Raw genomic sequence first — 24,660 nt, forward strand, 5'->3', positions numbered from 1 at the left:
TATGATTTTTTTCCATTTTTTCATTTGCAACATGTTTCTCTGTTTCCTCATTTTGTCTACCTCTGTGTTTGTATGTGTTAGGAATGTTAGCTACATTGGGAGCACCTGGGTGGTGGAATCAGTTAAGCATCTGACTCTTGATTTTGGCTCAAGTCAGGATCTCATTGTTCATGGGATTGAGTCCCACATCAGGCTCTGTGCTGACAGTACAGAGCCTACTTGGGAGTCTCTATCTCCCTCTTTCTCTCTGTCCCTCCCGTGCCTGTGTTCTCTCTTTCTCTCCCCAAAACAAATAAACATTAAAAAAAGAGGAGTGTCAGCTACATCTCCTGCTCTTGAAAATAGTGGCCTTATGAAGAAAAGGAGCTATAGTGCCCTGCAGTGCAATGTCTCCTGTTTGTCAGAGCCTGGTGCTCCAGGTGTATCTTCCATATGTGTTGTGTGTGACTTGCTATTGTGGCTGAGCCACCTTTCCTTTCAGTCCAGTCATCTGTAATAGTTCACTTTGCCTCTTGTGGTTAGGGTTTGGTCTTTGTGTTGTTAGTGGGCCAGTCTGGTGCCACCTTGTACTTGAGTTGAGTCATACCTGGTATTTGCCAGAGATGTAGTAGCACTGAATTCCAGGGTGCTTTCCCTGTATTTTCCCCTGAAAAGCTTTTGTTTGTGGGCAGGGCCTGTAGTCAGACCAGATGCCTGCCCCCAGCTCACTGGTGGGGCCATAGTTGAACTAGTATGTATGGTTACTTTCCCCTATCCCTGGGACAGTAGTCATTGTGAAGTAGTGCTGGACCCTGTCAGGACTGCTTTCACACGGCCAGGCTTGTGGCATCACTTTGGATGGGCTCAGACCAAGAAAATATTGGTGGGGCAGGTCTGTAGAGAGGTCTGTGGGGGGTGGGGCACAAGGTGCTAAGGTCTGCACTGGTCCACTGCAGAAAGTGACATGCAGCTGCCTGGGAAAATCCCTGCTCAGGCATGGATGGAGGGGACAGATCACTGAAGCTCGTGGGGGCAGGGCTCATTGTTATTTAGCAAGCTAGGTGGAGAGTGTTGGTGCTACACTGGTTCCTGCACATGTCCATGTATCTATGCTGGGAGGCAGAGGAGGGGAGTGGTGCCTGTCAGCTTTTATTCTTGGAGAAGTCTCCCAAAGATCTCTGTCCCTCCAGCACATGCTCTGAGATTAGTAAGTAAGTCTTCTATGTATCTCACGCTTTTTTCAAACTGCTGCTTCTATGCTGTATCTCAGAAGGGCTGTTTATTATGCTGTCTCTTTATGGGTGGGAACTTTACCCTCTTGGCTCTCCAAGAAATTTCCAGGTATTAAGCTGCACTGATTGTTAGGCCCCTCTGTTTTTCAGAGCCAGATGTTACAGGGTTTTTTCTTCCCTCTGCAGATACCCTGTACCTGGGATGCCTTTTTTGGGGTCTGGTCCTCTCCCTTTTCTGTGCCTGCCATGTCCCTCTCCCCCATGGGCAGTCCCACATGTTTGTTTGACTCCCAAACATGTCTCTGCCCTTCCTACCCTGTTCACTGTGGCTTCTTGTCTATATTTAGCTGTGGAAAGCCTGTTCTGCCAGTGTTTGGGTCATTTTCTGGGTTATTTATGTGGATGTGGTGTTATCTAGTTGTATCTGTGGCAGTAGGTGAGCTTAGAATTCTCCAACTCTGCCATCTTTCCCGGAAGTTCTCTGCTTACTTGTTTTTAAAGAATGTCTAGATCTAGCATCTCAGAATATTAGCTTTCTGGATTCTCATCAGTGAGCACAAGGTGGCAGAGTCTTCCACTCAACACCTCCCCAAGGCCAGGTTGGAGAGTAATATTTGGGGAGGTGTGTTTGAAGGATATTTGTTTCAGTTACTCTTCCAGTTACTTTAATTTTTTAAAAATGTTTATTTATTTTTGAGAGAGAGAGAGAGAGACAGAGAATGAGTGGGGAGGGGCAGAGAGAGAAGGGGGAGACACAGAATCCAAGCAGGCTCCAGGCTCTGAGCTGTCAGTACAGAGCCTGATGCGGGGCTTGAACTCATGAACGTGAGATTATGACCTGATCAGAAGCTCGACCAACTGAGCCACCCAGGCACCTCATTCTTCCAGTTACTTTAATTTCTGTCCTTGGAATAAGCTGACAAAATTACTGGAATTGTGTTATCTTAGCCATTCTCAAAACTGCCTTTGCTAAGTGTGTTTTAGCATTATGGCTTCCACTTTAGCAAACTGCTGATGAGAATCAGCATCTCTTATTGCAATTACTTTAGGAATTTCTAAAGGACCTTATCTTTTCCTTTCATCACTCAGTGAGACATTTTTTGAACAACGCATTGCTACATAAAACTTTAGTTCCATGTCTCTCCCATGGAGCTGATGTGTTCTTTCCTGTCTGATAATGAGAATTGTGGAACAGGTTGTGTTTCCCCTTATCTGTGTTTTTATCATTCTCTGGTCTTGACTTTCCACTGTATCTTAAAATTGTGATAATGTCTTTGACAAAATGTGAATTCAGATAGAACTCAATTGGCAAGTGGCTCCCATCCTTCACCTGGCCACAATTTTTAACCAGGAACCAGTTAATGGTATTATCTCCTGCAGGGTAAAGTGTCAGAAAATGACTTTGTGATTATTTGGGGCCTTCTCAATTCAGTGTATGATGCACATTTTGTAATAATTGGTCTGTTTCTTACACATCTCATAAATGAAAACAAATAAATTAAACACATGGTAATTGGAAGATTAATTGAAAAGGGTTGTTTCCTTTTACATTGCAATAATGTGACTATGAATTTTATGTGATGGAATTTTAGGGATTGCATTTATAGAGAGGATTTTTATCTTCCTTTATTACTAAATCTCTAATTCTATTGGGTCTCAACAAAAAGTATATACTATTTATTAGTGAGCTACACACATTTTATATTGTGCACTGTACTAAGTGTTTTTATTATAAGATACCTCAAAGCTATTATAGAACAAGGCAAGTTATATACACATGAATGTGAAAATAAAGTAAAATAAAAAGACTTATTTGAATGGGATTTGTCTATTCTGAATATAATATATTCAGTTTCCATGTTATTTCCATAAAGGAGAACCATCTTATTTTTTCTCTTTTAAGATTTCTTTGAAGATATATGAAATAGCATTACTACATGTACTGGGTAGTACTCTGAAATTTATGGCTACCTAGAACCTCAGAAGATGGTCTTATTTGGAAGTAGGGTCTTTACACATGTAATTAGTTAAGATGAGGGCATACTAGGGCCCATACTAGTTGGCCAATAACTGGTATCTTTTTAAGAAAGCCAATAGGGGTTCCTGGGTGGCTCCATTGGATGAGTGTCTGACGCTTGATTTTGGTGCAGGTCATGATCCCAGGGTTGTGGGACCAGGCCTTGTGTAGGGCTCCATGCAGAGCGTGGAATCTGTTTAGGATACTCTGTCTCTGTTTCTGTCTCTGTTTCTCTCCCCCACTGCCCATGTCCCCTGCTTGCTCTCTCTCTCTAAAAATAAAATAAATCTTAAAAAAAAAACCTGTAAAGACACAGACAGACACATAGAAAGCCATGTGATGATGGAGGCAGAGATCGAAATGGTGCAGCTAGAAGCCAAGGATTGCTAGATACTACTAGAAACTGAGAAAGAGACAAGGAAAAGATTCCCTTTCAGAACCTCCAGAAGAAGCTGACCCTCTTTACATCTTGACTTCAGACTCTGTCTTGAATTGTGTAAATTCACAGTATTTTTAAATGATTTTAAAAAGTGATACTGAAAATAAGTATGTACAAATGATATGTAAATAAACATATCATTTGTACAATCACAGGATGTGTAAATCCTGTGAATTTCTGTTGTATTAAGCCACCCAGATTTTGGTAATTTGTTAATTATTGAAAACATAAATTGAGCATCTAGTTGGTACTCCATAAATAACTGCCAGTTGATATCCTTCATAAGGGAAAATTAATTAAGACTATAATAACTGAACAAGAGAGGCACTTGTACAAAATTTTAAACAAAACACTTTATGATGCAGAAAAGCCTCTTTTTCTCTTTCTTTCTTTCAAAAACACTATAGTTTAATATAAAATGCCTACTACAATTTCATTTTGAAAAATTTGATCTCATTAATATTATATAATATGAATTATAGTCAAAGAAACAGACATAAAGGAAGGGGATCAAATTTCATGCTTCAGAATGATGTTACCCACAGATAACATAAAGATTTTATCATTTACCTTCTGTTACCAGCCACAGGTGGCTCAGTTCACCCATCACATTGGGTTTCATTAATTTGACCACTCTTGGAAAGATATTGATAAGACAAACTATATTTGCAACACTTATGAGAAAAAAAATGATGTGATATATTTCCTTGATTGATGAACTTTTTATTGTAGGACATAGAGAAAAAATGTAAAAAGGAATGATAAATAAAAGAGGAATGGTGAAAATTGTTTGTTTTTCTCACCCAAGTGTTTCCAGGTGATGAATGCATTTTATCCAGAATGGATTTATATACTTTGTATATTCACAGTTAAATATGTCACTGAGTCTGGGGGAAAATATTAATTGAATGAACTATAGAAAAATGCTTACAACATGGTTCATAAAGGCATTCTTAAGCTATCATTCTGATGTTCTATCACCCTCTACTGATCAGTGAGCCAAATTACATTCAGCTGTTTTCCTTGGCCAAAGAGGATTCTTGTTTGAAGACCAAAAAACGTATTTTTGTTTATTTGCTAAATCTACAAAATCTGATGATGAATTTTAAAAAATCATACTGAAAATAAGTATGTGCAAATGATATGTTTATGTTTCTCTCTACTATTAGTCAGCAAGCTCCTCAGTAAAAGTTAGACACTTATATTTGTTTCTCTAGCAGCCAGCCTACTGCTTAGCACAGTAGGATAAATAAAATGTTGAGGCAATTTTTGCAATTATAGTAGTCTTTATTTTTCATTACTTTATAAAGTTCTTTGTCTCTTAAATATAATTACTATGTGGATTTATGTAACAGTGAAACATATTTTGAATATATTGGTTTCATATAAAATGCTGAAGCTACTTTAACTTCTGTATGTTTTTAACAGTTTCAATCCCATGTTCATAGTCATCTTGATTGTTATTTAATCTGGGCATTTTTCTGGTTACATGTTATTCTGATTATCTCTACATTATTAATTGAGGATTTTTATTGTTTATATTTAGGATCAGCTGGAGGGTGAGAGATGCAGGAGACCAGAAATAATTGTCACTTATGGTCTGTGTTTATTTCTGTTTCATATAAGCATGGTCCAGAGGCTGACATGGTGGCTCTGTAGTCATCAGGATCCTGGTTCTTTCTGTCTTACTGCTCCATTATGCATGTGCTGCATGTGCTGAGTGGAATAAATAGATGCAGAGCCTTTGAGAGAGTAGACCAGAATAAAATCCATGTCACAGCACAGTGGAAGTTGGTGAATTGGTAGTTCTCACCAAAGGTGCTGATGTAACGGGCTTGGTCCATTACAACTATACGAGATTGGTGTGCTCAATTCTGGGTTACGTGATGTACAGTAAGTTTCACAAATTGACATTCTATAAATTCATGACCACAAATTGGTACTCATGGTGCTCAAAAATCTTACCCAGTTTCTTTTATAGCATAGCCTTCTCACTCTCCACAGTAACTATGCTATACCTTCTACTATTTCTTCAAATTTTTGGCTTTCACATCCTCTTTTTTCGACTTTCTCTCCTTCATATTTAACATCCCATTTCCATTAGTTCTTCATTTATTATTGAAGAAATGGAAGCCATTGCATGGGCCCCCTTCATTTTTCCACCACTGTACTTAGAAACTCTCAACAGACTTTGCATCTATTTTTTTCGCTGCATTGGAGAAAGGGCATCCATAGCTGTAGTCAGCCAGTGCAGTGAGATCCATTAGGAAATTCTTAGAGTGGAAAGCCTGAACTAGACTGGTGGCAGTGGAGGAGAAGAGAAGCAGACAGGTCATGATATATTTTATAGATAGAACTGAAAGAATGTTATGAAGGATTGGATAAGGGATATGAGGGAGACGGAGAAGTGAAGTTGCAGAGAATGTGGAGAGTTGGATTTACTCAAGGTTATGGTTTTGCAAAATGAATAAGGCAAAGAAAGCAGGAGCAAATGTGTAAAGGAGTATGGAAGGTAGTGATTAAGATGATGGATTATGGAATCTAAGTGGAAGGAAAGAGAAAAATGAGGGCACAATGAAATAAGAACAGTGACAATGCAGAAACATTATTAGATTAAAGGTCCTGGTAAGATCTCTGCTCACATTATTTGCCTGTTTCTTAGGTCAATTGTCTTTCTCTTATTGATTTAGGATTCCTAATATATTCTGAATACTATTTTATGGAAGCCGTAATGTTGGATTTTCTATCTGTGACTCTTTTTCACCTTTTAAATGATGTATCTTCATGCACAGATATTTTCAATGTTATCAAACTTGTATTCTATGGTTTATGCTTTCTAATGTCTTATTTTGGAATTCCTATGCACTGAGATCACAAAGATATTCTCTTACATTTTATTAATAATATTTTAAGGTTTCACATTTTACTTTTAGGTCTTTACTTCACTTAGAATTTATCTTTATGCATGGTATGAGGTATGATCTACTCAGTATTTAACTCTCTCCAATCTGGTTTCTGTTCCACCAATTCACCAAAATTCCTATGCATTTCTTGCCAAATCCAAAAGACCCTTTTTGGCCCTAGGTTTTAATTTTACTCAGCATTTGACACTTTTAGTAGCACTGGACTCTCTTTTTCTAAAAATAGCCTCTTCTCATGCTTTCTTTAATAATACATTTTCCTGTTTCCTCCTACTTCTGTGAAGGCTCTTTCTCAGTCTCCTTTTTTTTTTTTAATGTTTACTTTTATTTTTGAGAAAGAGAGAGAGAGAGAGCATGTGAGTAGGGGAGGGGCAGAGAGAGGGACAGAGGATCCAAAATGGGCTCTGAGCCACCCAGATGCCCTTCTCAGTTCTCCTTTAATAAAAATGACATTAACAATAATTACCATTTATGAAATGCTTTCTATGTGCCAGGGCTTGTGTTAAGTATTTTTTTCTATTTAATGCTCACAACAGAATGTTGAGACAGAATTGGTACTGATGAGGAAGCTGAGGTTCAGAGAAAATACGTAATGTGCCCAAGATTATTTGGTTGCAGGCAGTTTGCATTTGATGGCTCTGTTGCCTGCATCTGAGATGTACATTGTAGGGTTTTTCAGAACTTGGTCTAGGGCCCTCTTCCTACTCCATACTTTTTAAGTGATATTCTTCTCTCCTACAGTGTTAAAAGCTTTCTGTATGCCAATAAGTTACAAATTTATATTTCCATCTTGGACCTCTTTCCTGAGATAGGCATGCAATTTTGCCACTTGTATGACTCACTGGCATCTTAAACTTAATACATCTAAATTTGAACTCTTGATCTTAATCCCAATTGATCTCCTGCACCTCAGAGATTGACATCTTCATCTACATGGTGTCTCATTCTAGAAACCTAAAAGTTATTTTTGATACTGCCTTAGTCCCTTCATGCTGCTCTAACAGAATACCATAGACTGGGTGGCTTATAAACCACAGAAATTTATTTTTCTCAGTTCTAAAGGCTGGAAGTCCATGAAAAAGGAACCAACAGATTCAGTGTCTGGTGAGGGTCTGCTTCCTCGTGCATAGATGCCTTCTTGCTGTGCCCTCACATGGTGGAAGGGGCAAGAGAACTCTTTGGGGTGTCTTTTATCAGGGCTCTTAATCTCAGTCAGGAGGCATAATCACCTCCCCAAAGCTTCACCTTCTAATACCTTCACCTTGGGGGTTAGGATTTCAACATAGGTAATTTTGGGAGGACATAAACATTTAGTCTATAGCAGGTATCATTTTCTTCCTCATATCTTTCATCTAATCCTTCATAAAATTCTTTCAATTCTATCTCTAAAATATATCATGATCTGTCTGATTCTCTTCCCCTCCACTGCTACCACTCTAGTTCAAGCTGACTACTCTGAGAATCTCCTAACCGATCTCACTGCACTGGCTCCTGCCTTTTCCCCCCATTCTCCACACAATAGCTAGCAGGATCTTTACACTGTGCATTAAGCCATGTTATTCTGCTGCTAAAAATGCATAAATGCCTCCTGGTGTAGGCTGTAATATTTTTCATCAAAGGAGGTGAAGGAGGAATTGAAGTCAGGAGAGCATGTCACTTGTTTTGGCCAATAAAATATAAAAAGAAATGAAATATGTCACCTACAGGCAGAGTTTTTAAGATCCACAGCCTGCTTTTCCATGCTCTTTTTTTCCCTTTGCCATGGCTACCAATGATGTTCCAGGAAGTGGCTGCCTCAGTCCCAGGGTAGGGACAATGACATCCCAGGAGCAGAACCTATTGCTGACCTATAATGGGTATATGTACAAATGAGATATTCCCCCTGTAGGTCACCAAGATTCTGGAGTTGTTTCTTATCACAGCATAACCTGGTTTGTCCTGGCTGATATAACTCTATATTGTTCTTGGGATAAAAGCCAGTATCTTTAATTGAGCCTGTGTTTTTAATCTCAGTTTGGGCCATTCTTTCTGTTGTTCATTATTGTCCAGTGACAGTGACCTTCTTTTAGTTCCTTGAACTTCCCAAGTTCTTTTCTTCTCAGGAATGTTAAAGATACAAAAAATGCTATTTTCGTTACTCTTCACAGGCCAACCCCTACTTATCTTTCAAGCCTTAGCTTAAATATCACCTAAACTTCAGGAAGCCTTCCTTCATTACCCAATATATCATGGCCCCTGTTACATCTTCCTAGAATAATTACAAACTGAGGTGAGCGTAATGAAGGAAAATTGGATTCATCTCAGTTTGTAATTATTTTGTGAGTTATGATTTTCTATGAGCTATGCTTTCAGCTGTGACAGAATACCCAGAAGAAAGTGCCTTAAATAACAGAGGTTGAATTTGTTGCCTGTCCAAACAGGTCCAGTGGAAACTGGTTTCCAGAGTTGGTTCACTGGCTCAGTGATGCAATCAAGAACTTGGGCCCTTTCCATCCTTCTGCTCTGCCATCCTTAGGTTTTGACTTTCACCTTGTCTTGTTGACCCAACATCAATAGAGATTATAAGGAAACAATCAGCAGTATCAGTTCACACAGAGAGGACTTAAAAGCATGGATCCAAAATAATATTAATGAGTTAAAGTGTCCCTAAATTTCAGCTCATACTAAAATTCAGGTATGTGCATAATATGAACTTTGCCTAACCTGGTTTTGCCGGTCTTTATCCTGAGTCCCACCTGCTGCATAATAATAATAATAATAATGATAATAATAATAATAATAAAATTAAGCAAATATCTAATTTGTTTTAATGCTTAGTTTGTCTGGTAACTGATTAAACCCTTTTATATAGCATTTACTTTCTTTTAGATAAAATGTGTTTGTTCACTAATTTTCTCCCTAGGAGAGAATCTGGATGTCTGAAATCATAATGTGGTTTACTTGTGACTTCTGTGACATTGGGGCTAAGGGTCAAACTTCCTGTGCAGCTCCTTAGAGCATGCTGGTTGGTATTAGCTGGCCCTTCATCTATGTATTCAGTGCTGGTCTCTATTGCTCCACTGCTGTGGCTGGTCTGTTCGCTTGACTTGAGCAGTGCTTCTGATGGCTCTCAGTGGCAGGTGCTGATTGCAGACTCCTGAATTTCTTTCTTTTTTTCTTTTTAAAGTTTATTTATTTATTTTGAGAGAGAGAGTAAGTGGGGGAGAGTCAGAGAGAGGGGAAAAGAGAGAGAATCTCAAGAAGGCTCTGCACTGTTAACACAGAGCCCAATGTGGGGCTCTAAACTCATGCATGAACTGTGAGATCATGACCTGAGCCCAAATCAAGAGTCAGATGTTTAGCCAACTGAGACACCTGGGTACCCCCAGACTCCTGAATTTCTTATCAAATTGACCACTGACCAGGTGATCACTCCCATTACACAAGAGCAATGGGCTCCAAATTTGTTTATCCACCCATTATTTGTGTACATTTATTTAAATATTACATATGTGCAGTTGTCAGTTCATGCTAAATATTAGAAAGCCTATTTTCCTCTTTAACTTTTATAAATATAAAAAGAAGTCTTAACATTTACTCCCTTGGTTACTAAGGTTTGGATTTCAACTAGCCTATGGGAATGACAGATGAAGTCTTGGTCTAATAAAAGGGAGAGAGAATTGGCCCAGGATGGCCCCATGGAGGCTGATCTATATCAATCTTGGCTCTGAGCACAAAACTGAAAAAGAAACAAACAAACAAAAAACCAAAAACACCACCAACAAAAAAACCTCCTCTGAAAACTCATAACCATGGGACTACCCTCACTCAGTTTGGAGTTTGAATTGAGAATATGCTGTCTGGGGGGACACCTGGGTGGCTCAGTACTGTTAAGCAACCCACTTCAGTTCAGGTTATGATCTCATGGCTCCTGGCTTAGAGACCCACATTGGGCTCCCTGCGGTCAGCGCAGAGCCCCCTTTCCATCCTCTCTCTCTCTCTCTTTCTCTCTCTCTCTCTCTCTGCCCCTCCCCTGCTCGGGCTCTCTCTTGGTCTCTCTCAAAAACAAATAAAACATAAAACAAAAATACTGTCTGGGAATCCCTGGCCAAACATTAATCTAGGGGGGAAAAGGGGGGGGGCGGAAAAGGGGGGGGAAGGGGGGCTGCTTTCCCCCAGCCAAGACTGGCAAAATCAGATCCAGAACCAGGGCTGTTGCCGGACAGGCGGGAACCGTCCTGGCCCACTTGCTCCAAACCCAGAGACTTTGGGAGTCCACGCGTTCCAGGGTCCGTTGCTGCGCGCTGCCTCTGAGGCTCCCTGACGCCAGTACCGGTGGCAGCTCAGCCTGAGGGTGGGGCTTTCCTACTTTTCAGGGTACCCTTAGCGCTGTTCAGCATGCTGCGCCGAGTACGGGGCTTCCTGTTGCCCACCGTGGCTGGCCAGGAGGAGGAACCCGACCGCCTTTTTGAAGAGCTCTTCCACAAACTGAACCATCACGGGGACGGGATGGTGGACACCACAGAACTGCAAAAAGAACTGGAAGCTATCGGCATCCCTGTGGGCCAGGACGAGGAGGTGGGCCATGATGCGTTCAGGCCACATATTGTACAGGGCTGCAGGTCCTCTGGAGCCATTAGGAGGTGTCGGTGGGGCTGGGACTGGGGGTGGGGACGGAGAAGACCCCCTCACCCCTTCCCGAACTCCTCTCTGGGCTCAGAAATTCTTTCCGTGTGAGCTGCTTTGCTTAAAACTGCCCAGCTGTTGGAACACTTGTCACAAGTTTGTCCTAATAATGACCTGCCATGGTAAAACATATTGAAGACTTTACCATCTTGCCTAAGTGGGGGCCAAGCCATCAAAACTCTTAAAAGGCCTGCTTGCATCATCACAACATTAACCAAAAACCCTCATTGAGCCAAATGCCGATGGTGTGTGTTCAAATCTGGTTAGCTTTTGGGAACTCTAAGGATCTGCCTTGATGGCCTGTGATGGCTCATCCTACAAGGGCACCCCATAGGTTGGGCTATGCAGCCTGCAGGGCAGTTTGCTCCAGAATGCCCCTGCCTCAGGGCTGCATCATGCCCTTCTGGGACATTCCTGGGTGTGCACTGGCTCCCCTGCAGGCTGTAGCTGGAGATGTTCTGATACTAACACATGAATTACAACCATGTATTTTCAGTTTACTCTAGCACTACCAAAGAATCTATACCGAAGAATCTACAACAATATACCATTCACTAGAGTGTGGACTTATCATTAAGCTTAACAAATGACAGCATCCATACTGATTGCTGTGTTTTCAAAGAAGCCTCACTTCCACAGCTGTACATTTAACCAGTTGACCAACTAGAGTTAAAAAAAAAAAGCTGCTTTAATTTAAGCTTCCCTAAGACACAATGAGGCCCAGCAGCAGCATAAGAATATGTGTGCACATGCATTTGAAAAGGGGAAGGGGACACGGTTTTGTCCTTTTTTTGTCCTTTTTGTCTTTTTCTTGTGAGGAGGCTTAATTAAATTCAGTAAGAGGAAATGACAATATTTAATAAGTTTCCATCTGGTAGGCTTGAATTGAATAATGGATGTGAGGTCACACAACATGGAGTCCAGAAAAACATACAATCAGGACGGTAACATTTATTCTTAAGTCCATAATCCTCGGGGTTTATAAAATGCATGCCAGAGAAATGAGGGGATAACTACATACCCTTGATTATGGTATGTCACATTTTGTCATAGAAATTGATGATTTGTTCCCTGGGGCTTACCCAACCACAGATGATGGTTTTGATTATATATACCTATTGTATTGATTTCACTGCGTTCTCTGTGTCCAAGGCTTTTTGCTGCATTCACTTTGCATTATCCAGAAAAGAAACTCATGACATTATGCTTTTCTTCTAATATAGACCCAGAATCTTAATATTCTATTTCCCTTCTCAATGAAGATCTGGGTCCTCTGTTTTGTCAGACTGACCAGTGTCAGCTCTATCTTCATTCAATTTATCCCAGTGGTTGTCAACTAGAAGTGATTTTGCCCCTCAAGGACATCTGGCAATTTTTACTTTTCTGATGGTCATGGCAGTGGGGGATGTGTGTGTGTGTGTGTGTGTGTGTGTGTGTGTGTGTGAGATACTAGCATCTAGTGAATGAAGTCCAGGGATGTTGCTAAATATCCTATAATGCACAGGACAACAAAAGATGATCTGGTCCCGAATATCAATAGTGTCGAGTTTGAGAAACCCTGACTTACCCCAGCCACAGCCCCTGTCATTCCTTGCTCCCATCTTCCAGTAGCTGTACATGCCTTGTATGTCAATGAGTAAATAGAAGTTCCTTCGGGTTTCTGGCTCTCCTGTAAAATTACCTCAGCTGTAAAATGAGGATAATAATAGTACCTAGCTCATAGGGTTGTTATGATGATTAATGAGCAAACAGATGAAAAATGCTTAAACTTCTTTCCTGAGCTTAAAGCTGCTAGTAAGCCTCTATAAATCTGATACACAGACTATAATCTTACCTTTATTTACATTCCTGATCACTTCATTTCCATAGTCCCAAGGAATGAGGTATTTCTTCTTTTCAAAGTTGGTTCTTCCAGTACATTGTCGACTTCATGTCCTCTCCATCTCCTTTCAAATAGGAAAAGTACAGCTTCTGTAATTCCTTTTCTTTGTCCCGTATTTTCAAACTCTTCCTCTCTAATAACAATGATCCTCCCATGGCCCTGCCCCCCTACCCAGACATTGTCCTATCATTCTCCTCTGTGTGTAGTCTGGCTCTTTGACAAAGCTATGTCTATGCTTTCTGCCTTCTCTTGTCTGTGGTGAGGTTTCTGCTTCCATTCTTTCCCTCTGTGAAAGGTCACTAAGGACTTCTGCATTACGCACCCATGGGATCTTTCTAGTTATTTGTTTGGCCTTTCTTCAGCATGGAACACTGGTGATGGCTCCTATATTTCCTCCTTTGGCACTATGTCTCAGCTCTCAGGCTGTTGCTTTTCAGATCCCTTTATAGACTCTTTTTTGACTCAACCCTCAAATGTGGGTGAGCTTCAAGATTACTTTTCAAGGCTCCAACTATCATCCTAGTGTGGGTGACTCAGAAATGGATAGCTATCCCCAGCTTCTGAGTCTCTCCATTTCCCTCTATGATCATAGCTTTGGTTAAGTGTTCCACCACCAAATCATTCTATATTCCTTTTTCTTTATTCCAACATGCAGTTAATCATAGCGTCCTATGTAATTCCTTAGTATATCTCATAACAAGTTCTTTTCTTCTCCATACCTATTGCTCCTGGTAAGCCCAGGCTCCCACCATCTCTCACCTAAGTTGCTGTAACCAGTTTTATAATCAGTCTTCTTGCCCTTTCCTCTCACCATTTCTTCCTCCACATTGCCACCCTGTGACCCTTCTAAAAGGTACATCTGATTGTTTGGGGGCTTACAATGTCAGTGGGAAAGTCCAAGCCTCTTAGCATGGTATGTAAGACGATTTCTTCCTTCCTTCCCTCCCTTCCTTCCTTCCTTCCTTCCTTCCTTCCTTCCTTCCTTTTTTTAAAAGTAGGTTCCATACCCAGTATGGGGCTTGAACTAATGACCCTGAGATTGAGAGTTGCATGGTCTACCGACTGAGCCAGCCAAGCACCCCTATAAGATGATTTCTTGGTAGGTGTTGAGGTTCATGGTGCAGTTCTCCAGTTTTCCACCTTGCAGTTATTCAAAGATCTGGATTCCTTTCTTCTTGTGGCATATATATATATATATATATATATATATATATATATGCACACACACACATATATACACACATATATATACATATATACACACAGACTATAATCTTAGCTTTTTTATTATATATCTATATCTATATCTATATCTATCTATATCTATATCTATATCTATCTAGATCTATATATATCTATATGAGGATTTTGTTAGCTAGGCCTAGAAGTGGTACACATTACTTTCACTCTTATTGTATTGGTGAAATCTTGCTCATATGACCATGTTTAACTTCAAGGGAGACTAAGAAATGTAATCTAGCTGTGTGCCCAAATAGGCAAGAAAGAATTCTGGTGGAATTCTAGTGGTCTCTGCTACATCCCTCGCACTTTTGTATCTTTGTTCACCTTTTGCTAGACATTTTTAAAATATTCAAGTGGAGTCACTTCTATGAAGATTTCTCTCATATCTTTATTCTCCACTGAACCTTGAACATTCTTTTTCTTTTGATATATTTTATGATGTAATTAGTATTTCTGTTCTTTAATAAAACATTTATTGTAATAAGAATTTTAGGGGGCACCTGGGTGACTCAGTCAGTTAAGTGACCGACTTCGGCTCAGGTCATGATCTCGCAGTTTGTGAGTTCGAGCTCTGCATCAGGCTCTGAGCAGTCAGCACAGATCTGAAGCCTTCAGATTCTGTGTCTCCCCCTCTCTCTACCCCTCCCCTTCTCATGCTCTGTCTCTCTGTCTCTCAATAATAAATAAATGTTAAAGAAAAAAAATTAAAAAAAAAAGAATTTTAGTGGTGCCTGGGTGGCTTAGTAGGTTAAGTGACTTCAGCTCAGGTCATGATCTTGTGGTTTGTGGGTTCAAGCCCTGCATCAGGCTCTATGCTGACAGCTCAGATTCTGTGTCTCCCCATTTCTCTGCCCCTCCCCTATTCACATTCTGTATCTTTCTCTCTCAAAAATAAACATAAAAAAAGAATTTTATAAAATATGTAGACATATTTCCTAAGAGTTCTAGTTTTTTTAAAAAAATGTTTATTCATTTTTGAGAGAGAGAAAGCATGATTGGGAGAAGGACAGAGAGAGAAGGGGGGAGAGAGGTTCCAAAGCAGGCTCTGCTCTGACAGTAGTGAGCCCCATGTGGGGCTCGAACTCACAAACCGTGAAATCATCACCTGAGCTAAAGTTGGATGCTCAATTGACTGAGTCACTCAGGTGCCCCGACATAAAATTAATTTTATTTTATTTTTATTTTTAAACTTTATTTTTTAACATTTACATCCAAATTAGTTAGTATATAGTGAAGCAATGATTTCAGTAGGTTCCTTAATGCCCCTTACCCATTTAGCCCATCCCCCCTCCCACACCCCCTCCAGCAACCCTCTGTTCTCCATATTTATGAGTCTCTTTTGTTTTTTCCCCCTCCCTGTTTTTATATGATTTTTGTTTCCCTTCCTTTATGTTCATCTGTTTTGTCTCTTAAAGTCCTCATATGAGTGAAGTCATATGATTTTTGTCTTTCTCTGACTGACTAATTTCACTTAGCATAATACCCTCTAGTTCCATCCACGTAGTTGCAAATGGCAAGATTTCATTCTTTTTGATTGCCGAGCAATATTCCATTGTATATACATACCACAGCTTCCTTATCCATTCGTCCATTGATGGACATTGGGGCTTTTTCCATACTTTGGCTATTGTTGATAGTGCTGCTATAAACATGGGGGTGCATGTGTCCCTTTGAAACAGCACACCTGTATTCCTTGGGTAAATGCCTAGTAGTGCAATGGCTGGGTCATAGGGTAGTTCTATTTTTAGTTTTTTGAGAAACCTCCATACTGTTTTCCAGAGTGGCTGCACCAGCTTGCATTCCCACCAACAATGCAAAAGAGATCCTCTCTCTCTGCATCCTCACCAACATCTGTTGTTGCCTGAGTTGTTAATGTTAGCCATTCTGACAGGTGTAAGGTGGTATCTCCATGTGGTTTTGATTTGTATTTCCCTGATAATGAGTGATGTAAGCATTTTTTCATGTGTCGGTTGTCCATCTGGATGTCTTCTTTGGAAAAGTGTCTATTCATGTCTTTTGCCCATTTATTCACTGGATTATTTGTTTTTTGGGTGTTGAGTTTCATATGTTCTTTGTAGATTTTGGATACTAACCCTTTATCTGATATGTCATTTGCAAATATCTTCTCCTATTCTGTCAGTTGCCTTTTAGTTTTGCTGATTGTTTCCTTCACTGTGCAGAAGCTTTTTATTTTGATGAGGTCCCAGTAGTTCATTTTTGCTTTTGTTTCCCTTGCCTCCAGAAATGTGTTGAGTAAGAAATTGCTGCAGGCAAGGTCAAAGAGGTTTTTGCCTGCTTTCTCCTTGAGGATTTTGATGACTTCCTGTCTTACATTGAGGTCTTTCATCCATTTTGAGTTTATTTTTGTGTATGGTGTCAGAAAGTGGTCCAGGTTCATTCTTCTGCATGTCGCTGTCCAGTTTTCCCAGCCCCATTTGCTGAAGAGACTGTCTTTATTCCATTGGATATTCTTTCCTGCTTTGTCAAAGATTAGTTGCCCATATGTTTGTGGGTCCATTTCTGGGTTCTCTATCCTATTCCATTGATCTGAGTGTCTGTTCTTGTGCCAGTTCCATACTGTCTTGATGATTATAGCTTTGTAGTATAGCTTGAAGTCTGTAGTTTTTTTTTAATATACAACATTGTATTAGTTACAAGTGTATAATATAGCGCTTTGACAATTCTATAATTACCCAGTGCTCATCAAGATAACTCTTAATTCCCTTCAGCTATTTCACCCATTCCCCACCCACCTCCCCTCCATTCTCTATAATTAAGAGTCTGTTTTTTTTATTTGTCTCCTTTTTTTGTTTGTTTCCTAAATTTTACATATGAGTGAAATCCTATAGTACTTGTCTTTCTCCAACTGACTTATTTCACTTAGCATAATACTCCCTGGATCCACCCATGTTGTTGCAAATGGCAAGATTTCATTCTTTTTTATGGCCAAGTAATATTTAGATAGATAGATAGATAGATAGATAGATAGATAGATAGATAGATTAGTATACCACTTCTTCTTTATTCATCTATCGATGGAAACTTGGGTTGCTTCTATAATTGGGCTATTGACCCTTGAACATTTTCTATCATAGTGGCTTTGGTGTCTTCCCTGTTAGCCTATAAACTTTTTGAGGGCAGAGGCTATTTTATTAACTGCTAAATGAATATTTAGCAACATTCTGTGAGGATTCAAAGATAATTTTTTTTTCAGGAAGACAGTTTAGTGATTTATTACTTACATTTAACACCCAGTGCTCATCCTATCCAGTGTCCTTCTTAATGCTCCTCACCCCTTCAGCCTTTTGAAACTCCACCCAACACCCTGCCAGCAACCCTCAGTTTGTTCTCTGTGTTTAAGAGTCTCTTATGATTTATCTCCCTCTCTGTTTTTATATTATTTTTGCTTCCCTTCCCTTATATTCAACTGTTTTGTATGTTAAATTCCATATATGAGTGAAATCATACGATATTTGTCTTTCTCTGACTTAGTTCACATAGCATAATGCACTCTAGTTCTATGCATGTTGTTGCAAAGGGCAAGATTTCATTCCTTTTTATTGCCGAGTAATATTCCATTGAGTGTGTGTGTGTGTGTGTGTGTGTGTGTGTGTGTGTGTGTATACACCACATCATCTTTATCCATTCATCATCGATGGACATTTGGACATTTGGGCTCTTTCCATACTTCAGCTATTGTTAATAGTGCTGCTATAAACATTGGGGTGCATGTGCCCCTTTGAATCAGCATTTTTATATCCTTTGGATAAATACCTAGTAGTGCAATTGCTGAGCCATAGGGTAATTCTATTTTTAATTTTTTGAGGATACTCCATCCTGTTTTCCAGAGTGGCTGCACCAGTTTGCATTTCCACCAGCAGTGCAAAAGGGTTCCCCTTTCTACACATCCTTGCCAACATCTGTTGTTGCCTGAGTTGTTAATTTCAGCCATTTTGACAGGTGTGAGTTGGTATCTCATTGTGGTTTTGACTTATATTTTCTTTTTTTTCTTTTTTTCTTTTTTTATTTAAAAAAAATTTTTTTTTCAACGTTTATTTATTTTTGGGACAGAGAGAGACAGAGCATGAACGGGCGAGGGGCAGAGAGAGAGGGAGACACAGAATCGGAAACAGGCTCCAGGCTCTGAGCCATCAGCCCAGAGCCCGACGCGGGGCTCGAACTCCCGGACCGCGAGATCGTGACCTGGCTGAAGTCGGACGCTTAACCGACTGCGCCACCCAGGCGCCCCATGACTTGTATTTTCTGATGATGAGTGATGTTAAGCATTTTTTCATGTGTCGGTTAGCCATCTGGATATCTTCTTTGGAAAAGTGTCTATTCATGTCTTTTGCCCATTTCTTCACTGGATTATTTGTTTTTTGGGTGTTGAGTTTGATAAGTTCTTTATAGATTTTGGATACTAACCCTTTATCAGATATGTCTTTCACAAATATCTTCTCCCATTCTGTTGGTTACCTTTTAGTTTTGCTGATTGTTTCTTTTGCTGTGCAGAAGCTTTTTATTTTGATGAGGTCCCAGTAGTTCATTTTTGCTTTTGTTTCCCTTGCCTCTGGAGACATGTTGAGTAAGAAGTTGCTGCAGCCAACGTGAAAGAGGTTTTTGCCTGTTTTGTCCTCTAGGACTTTGATGGCTTCCTGTCTTATGTTTAGGTCTTTCATCCATTTTGAGGTTGCTTTTGTGTGTGGTATAATAAAGTGGTCCAGGTTCATTTTTCTGCATGTCGCTATCCAGTTTTCCAACACCATTTGCTGAAGAGACTGTCTTTATTCCATTGGATATTCTTTCCAACTTTGTCAAAGATTAGTTGCCCATATGTTTGTGGGTCCATTTATGAGTTTTCTATTCTGTTCCATTGATCTGAGTGTCTGTTTTGGTGCCAGTACCATACTGTCTTGATGATTACAGCTTTGTAATACAGCTTGAAGTTTGGGATTGTGATGTCTCCAGCCTCAGTTTTCTTTTTCAGGATTGCTTTTGTTATTTGGGGGTCTTTTTTGGTTCCATACAAATTTTAGGATTGTTTGTTCTAGCTCTGTGAAGAATGGTTGTGTTATTTTGATAGGGATTGCATTAAATATGTAGATTGCTTCGGGAAGTATCGACATTTTAACAATATTTGTTCTTCCAATCCATTAGCATGGACTGTTTTTCCACTATTTTGTGTCTTCTTCAGTTTCTTTCATAGGCTCTCTACAGCTTTTAATGTATAGACTTTTCACCTCTTGGGTTAGGTTTATTCCTAGGTATTTTATGGGTTTTTGTGCAATTGTGAATGGGATTGATTCCTTGATTTCTCTTTCTGCTGCTTCATTATCAGTGTATAGAAATGCAACTGATTTCTGCACATTGATTTTATATCCTGCAACTTTGCTGTATTCATCTATCAGTTCTAGCAGTTTTTTTGGTGGAGTCTTTTGGGTTTTCCACATAGAGTATCATGTCATCTGCGAAGAGTGAAAGTTTGACTTCTCCTTGCCAATTTGGATGCCTTTTATTTCTTTGTGTTGTCTGATTGCTGAGGCTAGGACTTCCAACACTATGCTGAATAACAGTGGTGAGAGTGGACATCCTTGTTGTGTTCCTGACCTTAGAGGGAAAGCTCTCAATTTTTCCACATTGAGGATGATATTAGCATTGGGTCTTTCGTATATGGCTTTTATGATCTTGAGGTATGATCCTTCTATCCCTACTTTCTTGAGTGTATTTTATCAAGAATGGATGATGGGGGCGCCTGGGTGGCGCAGTCGGTTAAGCGTCCGACTTCAGCCAGGTCACGATCTCGCGGTCCGGGAGTTCGAGCCCCGCGTCGGGCTCTGGGCTGATGGCTCAGAGCCTGGAGCCTGTTTCCGATTCTGTGTCTCCCTCTCTCTCTGCCCCTCGCCCGTTCATGCTCTGTCTCTCTCTGTCCCAAAAAAAAAAAAAAAAAAAAAAAAAAGAATGGATGATGTATTTTGTCAAAACCTTTTTCAGCATCTATTGGGAGGATCATGTGGGCCTTGCCCTTTCTTCTATTGATGTGAGGTATCACACTGATTGACTTGCAGATATTGAACCAGCCCTGTATCCCAGGAATACATCTCACTTGATCGTGATGAATGATTCTTTTAATGTATTTTTTGATCAGGTTGGCTAGTGTGTTATTGAGAATTTTTGCATCCATGTTCATCAGGAAAATGGGTCTGTAGTTCTTTTAAGTGGGGTGTTTGTCTGGTTTTGTAATCAAGGTGATGGTGGCCTCATAGGATGAGTTTGGAAGTTTTCTTTCCCTTTGTATTTTTTGAAACAGCTTCAAAATAATAGGTGTTAAGTCTTCTTTAAATGTTTGGTAGAATTGCCCTGGAAAGCCAACTGGCCCTGGATTCTTGTTTGTTGGAAGATTTTTGGTTACTGATTCAATTTCTTTACTAGTTACAGGTTTGTTCATATTTTCTATTTTGTCCTGTTTCAGTTTTGGTAGTTTATATGTTTCTAGGAATTTGTCCATTTCTTCCAGATTGCCCAATTTGTTGGCATGTAATTGCTCATAGCATTCTTTTATTACTGTTTGTATTTCTGCAGTGTTGATTGTGATCTCTCTTCTTTAATTTTTTTGATTTTATTTATTTGGGTCCTTTCCTTTTTCTTTTTGATCAGTCTGGCTAGGGGTTTATAATTCTTTCATAGAAACAGCTCCTGATTTCATTGATCTGTTCTACTGTTTTAATAGATTTTGAATTCATTGGTTTCTGCTCTAATTCTTATTATTTCCCTTCTTCTGCTTGTCTTGGGCTTTATTTGCTGTTTTTTTCCAGCTCTTTGAAGTGTATGGTTAGGTTGTGTATTTGAGACTTTTATTCCTTCTTTAGGAAGGCCTAGATTGCTGTATACTTCCCTTTTATGACTGCCTTTGCTGCATCAGAGAAGTTTTTGGGTTGCTATGATTTTATTTTCATTGGTTTCCATGTACTTTGAAATTTCCTCTTTAATGTTTTTATTAACCCATTCATTCTTCAGTAGGATGTTCTTTAATCTCCAAGTATTCATGGTCTTTCCAAATTTTTTCTTATGGTTGATTTTGAGTTTCATAGTGTGTTCCAAAAATATGAATTTTTTTTTTGTATTTATTGATGGCTGATTTGTGACCCAGTATGTGATCTATTCTGAAGAATGTTCCATGTGCACTCAAGAAGAATGTGTATTCTGCTGCTTTAGGATGAAATGTTCTGAATATATCTGTTAAGTCCATTTGGTCCAGTGGGTCCTTCAAAGCCATTGTTTACTTGTTGCTTTTCTGCTTATACAATCTGTCCATTGCTGTGAGTGGGGGTGTTGAAGTTCTCTACTATTATGGTATTATTAGCAATGAGATTCTTTATGTGTGTGATTAGTTGATTTATATATTTCGGTTCTTCCATGTTGGTGGCATTAATATTTATAATTGTTAGATCTTCTTGTTGGATAGACCCCTTAATGATGATATAATGCCCTTATTCATCTCTTGTTATAGTCTTTAGTTTAAAATATAGTCTGTCTGATGTAAGTATGGGTACACAGCTTTCTTTTGATGACCATTACTATGATAGATTGTTCTCCATTCCATTACTTTCAATCTACAGGTGTCTTTAGATCTAACATGAATCTCTTGTAAGTAGCATATAGATGGGTCTTGTTTTCCTATCCATTCTGATACCCTATGTCTTTTGATTGGAGCATTAAGTCCATTGACATTTAGAGTGAGTACTGAAAGATGAATTTAGTGCCATCGTGTTGCCTGTAGATTGGTGTGTCTGATGGTGCTCTCTGGTCCTTCCTAGTCTTTGTTGCTTTTGGTCTTTTTTGTTTTGTTTTGACTTTTCTCCACTCAAAGAGTTCCCCTTAAAATTTCTTCCAGGGCTGGTTTAGTGGTCACAAATTCCTTTAATTTTTCTTTGTCTGGGAAATTCTTTATCTCTTCTTCTATTTTGAATCACACCCTTGCTGGATAAAGAATTCTTGGCTGCATATTTTTCTGATTCAGCACTGAATGATTGAATATATCCTGCTACTCCTTTCTGGCCTGCTAAGTTTCTGTGGATAGGTCTGCCGCAAATCTGTTTTGTCTTTCCCTACAGGTTAAGGACTTTTTTCCCCTTTTCTGCTTTCATAATTCTTTCCTTGTCTGTTTATTTTGTGAAGGTGTCTATGATATGCCTTGGTGATAGTCGATTTTTGTTTAATCTAATGGGAGTTCTCTGTGCTTCTTGGATTTTAGTATCTGTATTCTTCCCCAGATTAGAAACATTTTCCACTATAATTTGCTCACATAAACCTTCTGCCTCTTTTTCTCTCTTCCTTCTCTGGGACTCCTATGATTCAGATGTTATTGCTTTTTAATAAGTCACTGAGTTCTCTAAGTATTGTATCATGCTTTTTTGCCTTTCTTCCCCCCCCCCCTTTTTTTTCCAGCTTCATTATTCTCCATAATTTTGTCTTCTAAATTGCTGACTCATTGCTCTTCTTCATCCATCCTTGCTGTCACGGCATTCATTTGAGATTGCATCTCAGTTATAGCATTTTTAATTTTGTCCTCACTAGATATTATTTCTCTTATCTCCACAGAAAGGGATTCTATGCTTTTTCAACCCCAGTTAGTATTCTTATTATCATGGTTCTAAACTATAGTTCAGACATCTTATATCTGTGTTGATTAAGTCCATGGTTGTCATTACTTCCTTTTCTTTCTTTTGGGGTGAATTCCTTCATTTTGTCATTTTGGAGGAAGAAAAAAATTGATAAAGTAAAAAATTAAAAATTAAAAATAAGATGAAAGATCAAATAAAGGAAGCTAGATCCTGGGTGTGTTTTGGTCTGCTTGTTGAAAGAAGCTTGATAGAATAGAGAAAAAAGGGAAAGAAAAAAAAGAAAGAAAAAAAAGAAGGTAAGAAAAAAACTTTTTAATTAAAAAAATTATATAATAGAAAAGAATAAAATGAAATAGAGTAAAAAAGTGTAAAAAATAAAAAATAAAGTAAAAAAATAAAATTTTCTTCTTCTGTATCAAAGAATGAAGAAGAAAAGAAAAAAAGAAAACAATTTAAGCAAAAACGGAAGCAAATAAAATGAATAAATAAATGAACAAGTGAACAGAATGAAACCTGAATGAAGTTACATCCAGTTTCCCCTAGAACTGAAACTATGAAGCCTTCTATAGTCCATATACTAAGCAGGTGGAGTGACTTGTGTTGGTTTTGTATGGGATGTGTTTGGAGGGTGCAGTTGGGTGGGACTTGGAGTAATGGCTCTGTTCTTCACTAGGTGGCACTGTTTAGTTTACTGGGGTGGACCAATAAGGAGGGGTCTGTGTGCCACATGGGGAGAAGTGGTTCCCCTGCTTGGAGTGCAGGTGTGTGCATATGCACACATGGTTGTGGTGAGAATGGCTTTACCTAGCTCCCTAGTCTGTGACACAGGAATTTTGTACTCACACTGACCTGCCATCAAGCACTCCCCCTTTGTCTTCGTTCTCCATATGCTCCTCACCTCTACTCTGTCTATGTCCAAGCTGTTTGCCTACCAGGCAGCACCTCCCTCCAGAGTCTTATCTGAAATGGGGTTGTGTTTCAAAACCCCACATTTTATAGACCCTTGTGGCTAGGACCCATGCCAACTTTCTGGGGAAGGGTCTCATTGAGCAATGGCTGGTGCTGGCTTCCCCCAGAAGATGTTTGTGGGATTGTGCAGTGGCAGAGGTTCATAGATTATAGCCAATGACAACACACAGCCAGTGCCAGATTTCACTGCACTCTAGTGTCTTTGTCTCAATACCAGCAAATGTGGCTGCTTTCCAGGGTCTGCTGGGACCTTTGCCTATGGGGAGGCTGTATGGCCTCCACTAAATGCACTCCAAGCAGGGGAACTGCTTCTCCTGTGTGGCATATGGACCCCTTAGACACTGCTGCCTGCTCCTGGAGATTTGTCCTACCTCCTCACCAGACCACCACCAGGCACTGAGCTCTGAAACTTCAGGCTCTGTATGCCACTGTTTATAGAATCCTGGTGGTACTGAAACCCTCTTCTTTCTTCCTATCAATGGTTTTGGGGAACAGATTTCTTGTTCAGTCCCCTGCGAGTGTTTTCACTCTTTCTTTCTTTCCAGCTACTTTTGGGAGAGTGGTTTTCTTGCACTCTCATGGTGCACTGCACTCTCCCCCTTTCCCTTTCTTTGTCCTCTCTCTACAAAAACAGCTCCCTACCCTCCGTGGCTTTTCTCTCCCCCACTTCACCTCTCTGCACCACATACCTGA

General features: G+C 39.5%; 1 protein-coding gene across 1 annotated transcript in view; it reads left to right on the forward strand.

Moving 5' to 3' along the window:
* Window positions 1–799: 799 nt before the first annotated feature.
* LOC125173126 (calcium-binding mitochondrial carrier protein SCaMC-1-like) overlaps window positions 800–24,660 on the forward strand; it is a 46,961-nt gene continuing 23,100 nt past the window's right edge. Inside the window, exons 1-2 of the mRNA XM_047871993.1 lie at window positions 800–871; window positions 10,944–11,145. Coding sequence (XP_047727949.1) covers window positions 10,966–11,145 — 180 coding nt within the window. The 5' untranslated portion in view covers window positions 800–871; window positions 10,944–10,965. The remainder of the gene's footprint in view (window positions 872–10,943; window positions 11,146–24,660) is intronic.

This window comes from Prionailurus viverrinus, chromosome C1 (genome assembly GCF_022837055.1).
Source record: "Prionailurus viverrinus isolate Anna chromosome C1, UM_Priviv_1.0, whole genome shotgun sequence".
In the NCBI taxonomy this organism is placed as follows: domain Eukaryota; kingdom Metazoa; phylum Chordata; class Mammalia; order Carnivora; family Felidae; genus Prionailurus; species Prionailurus viverrinus.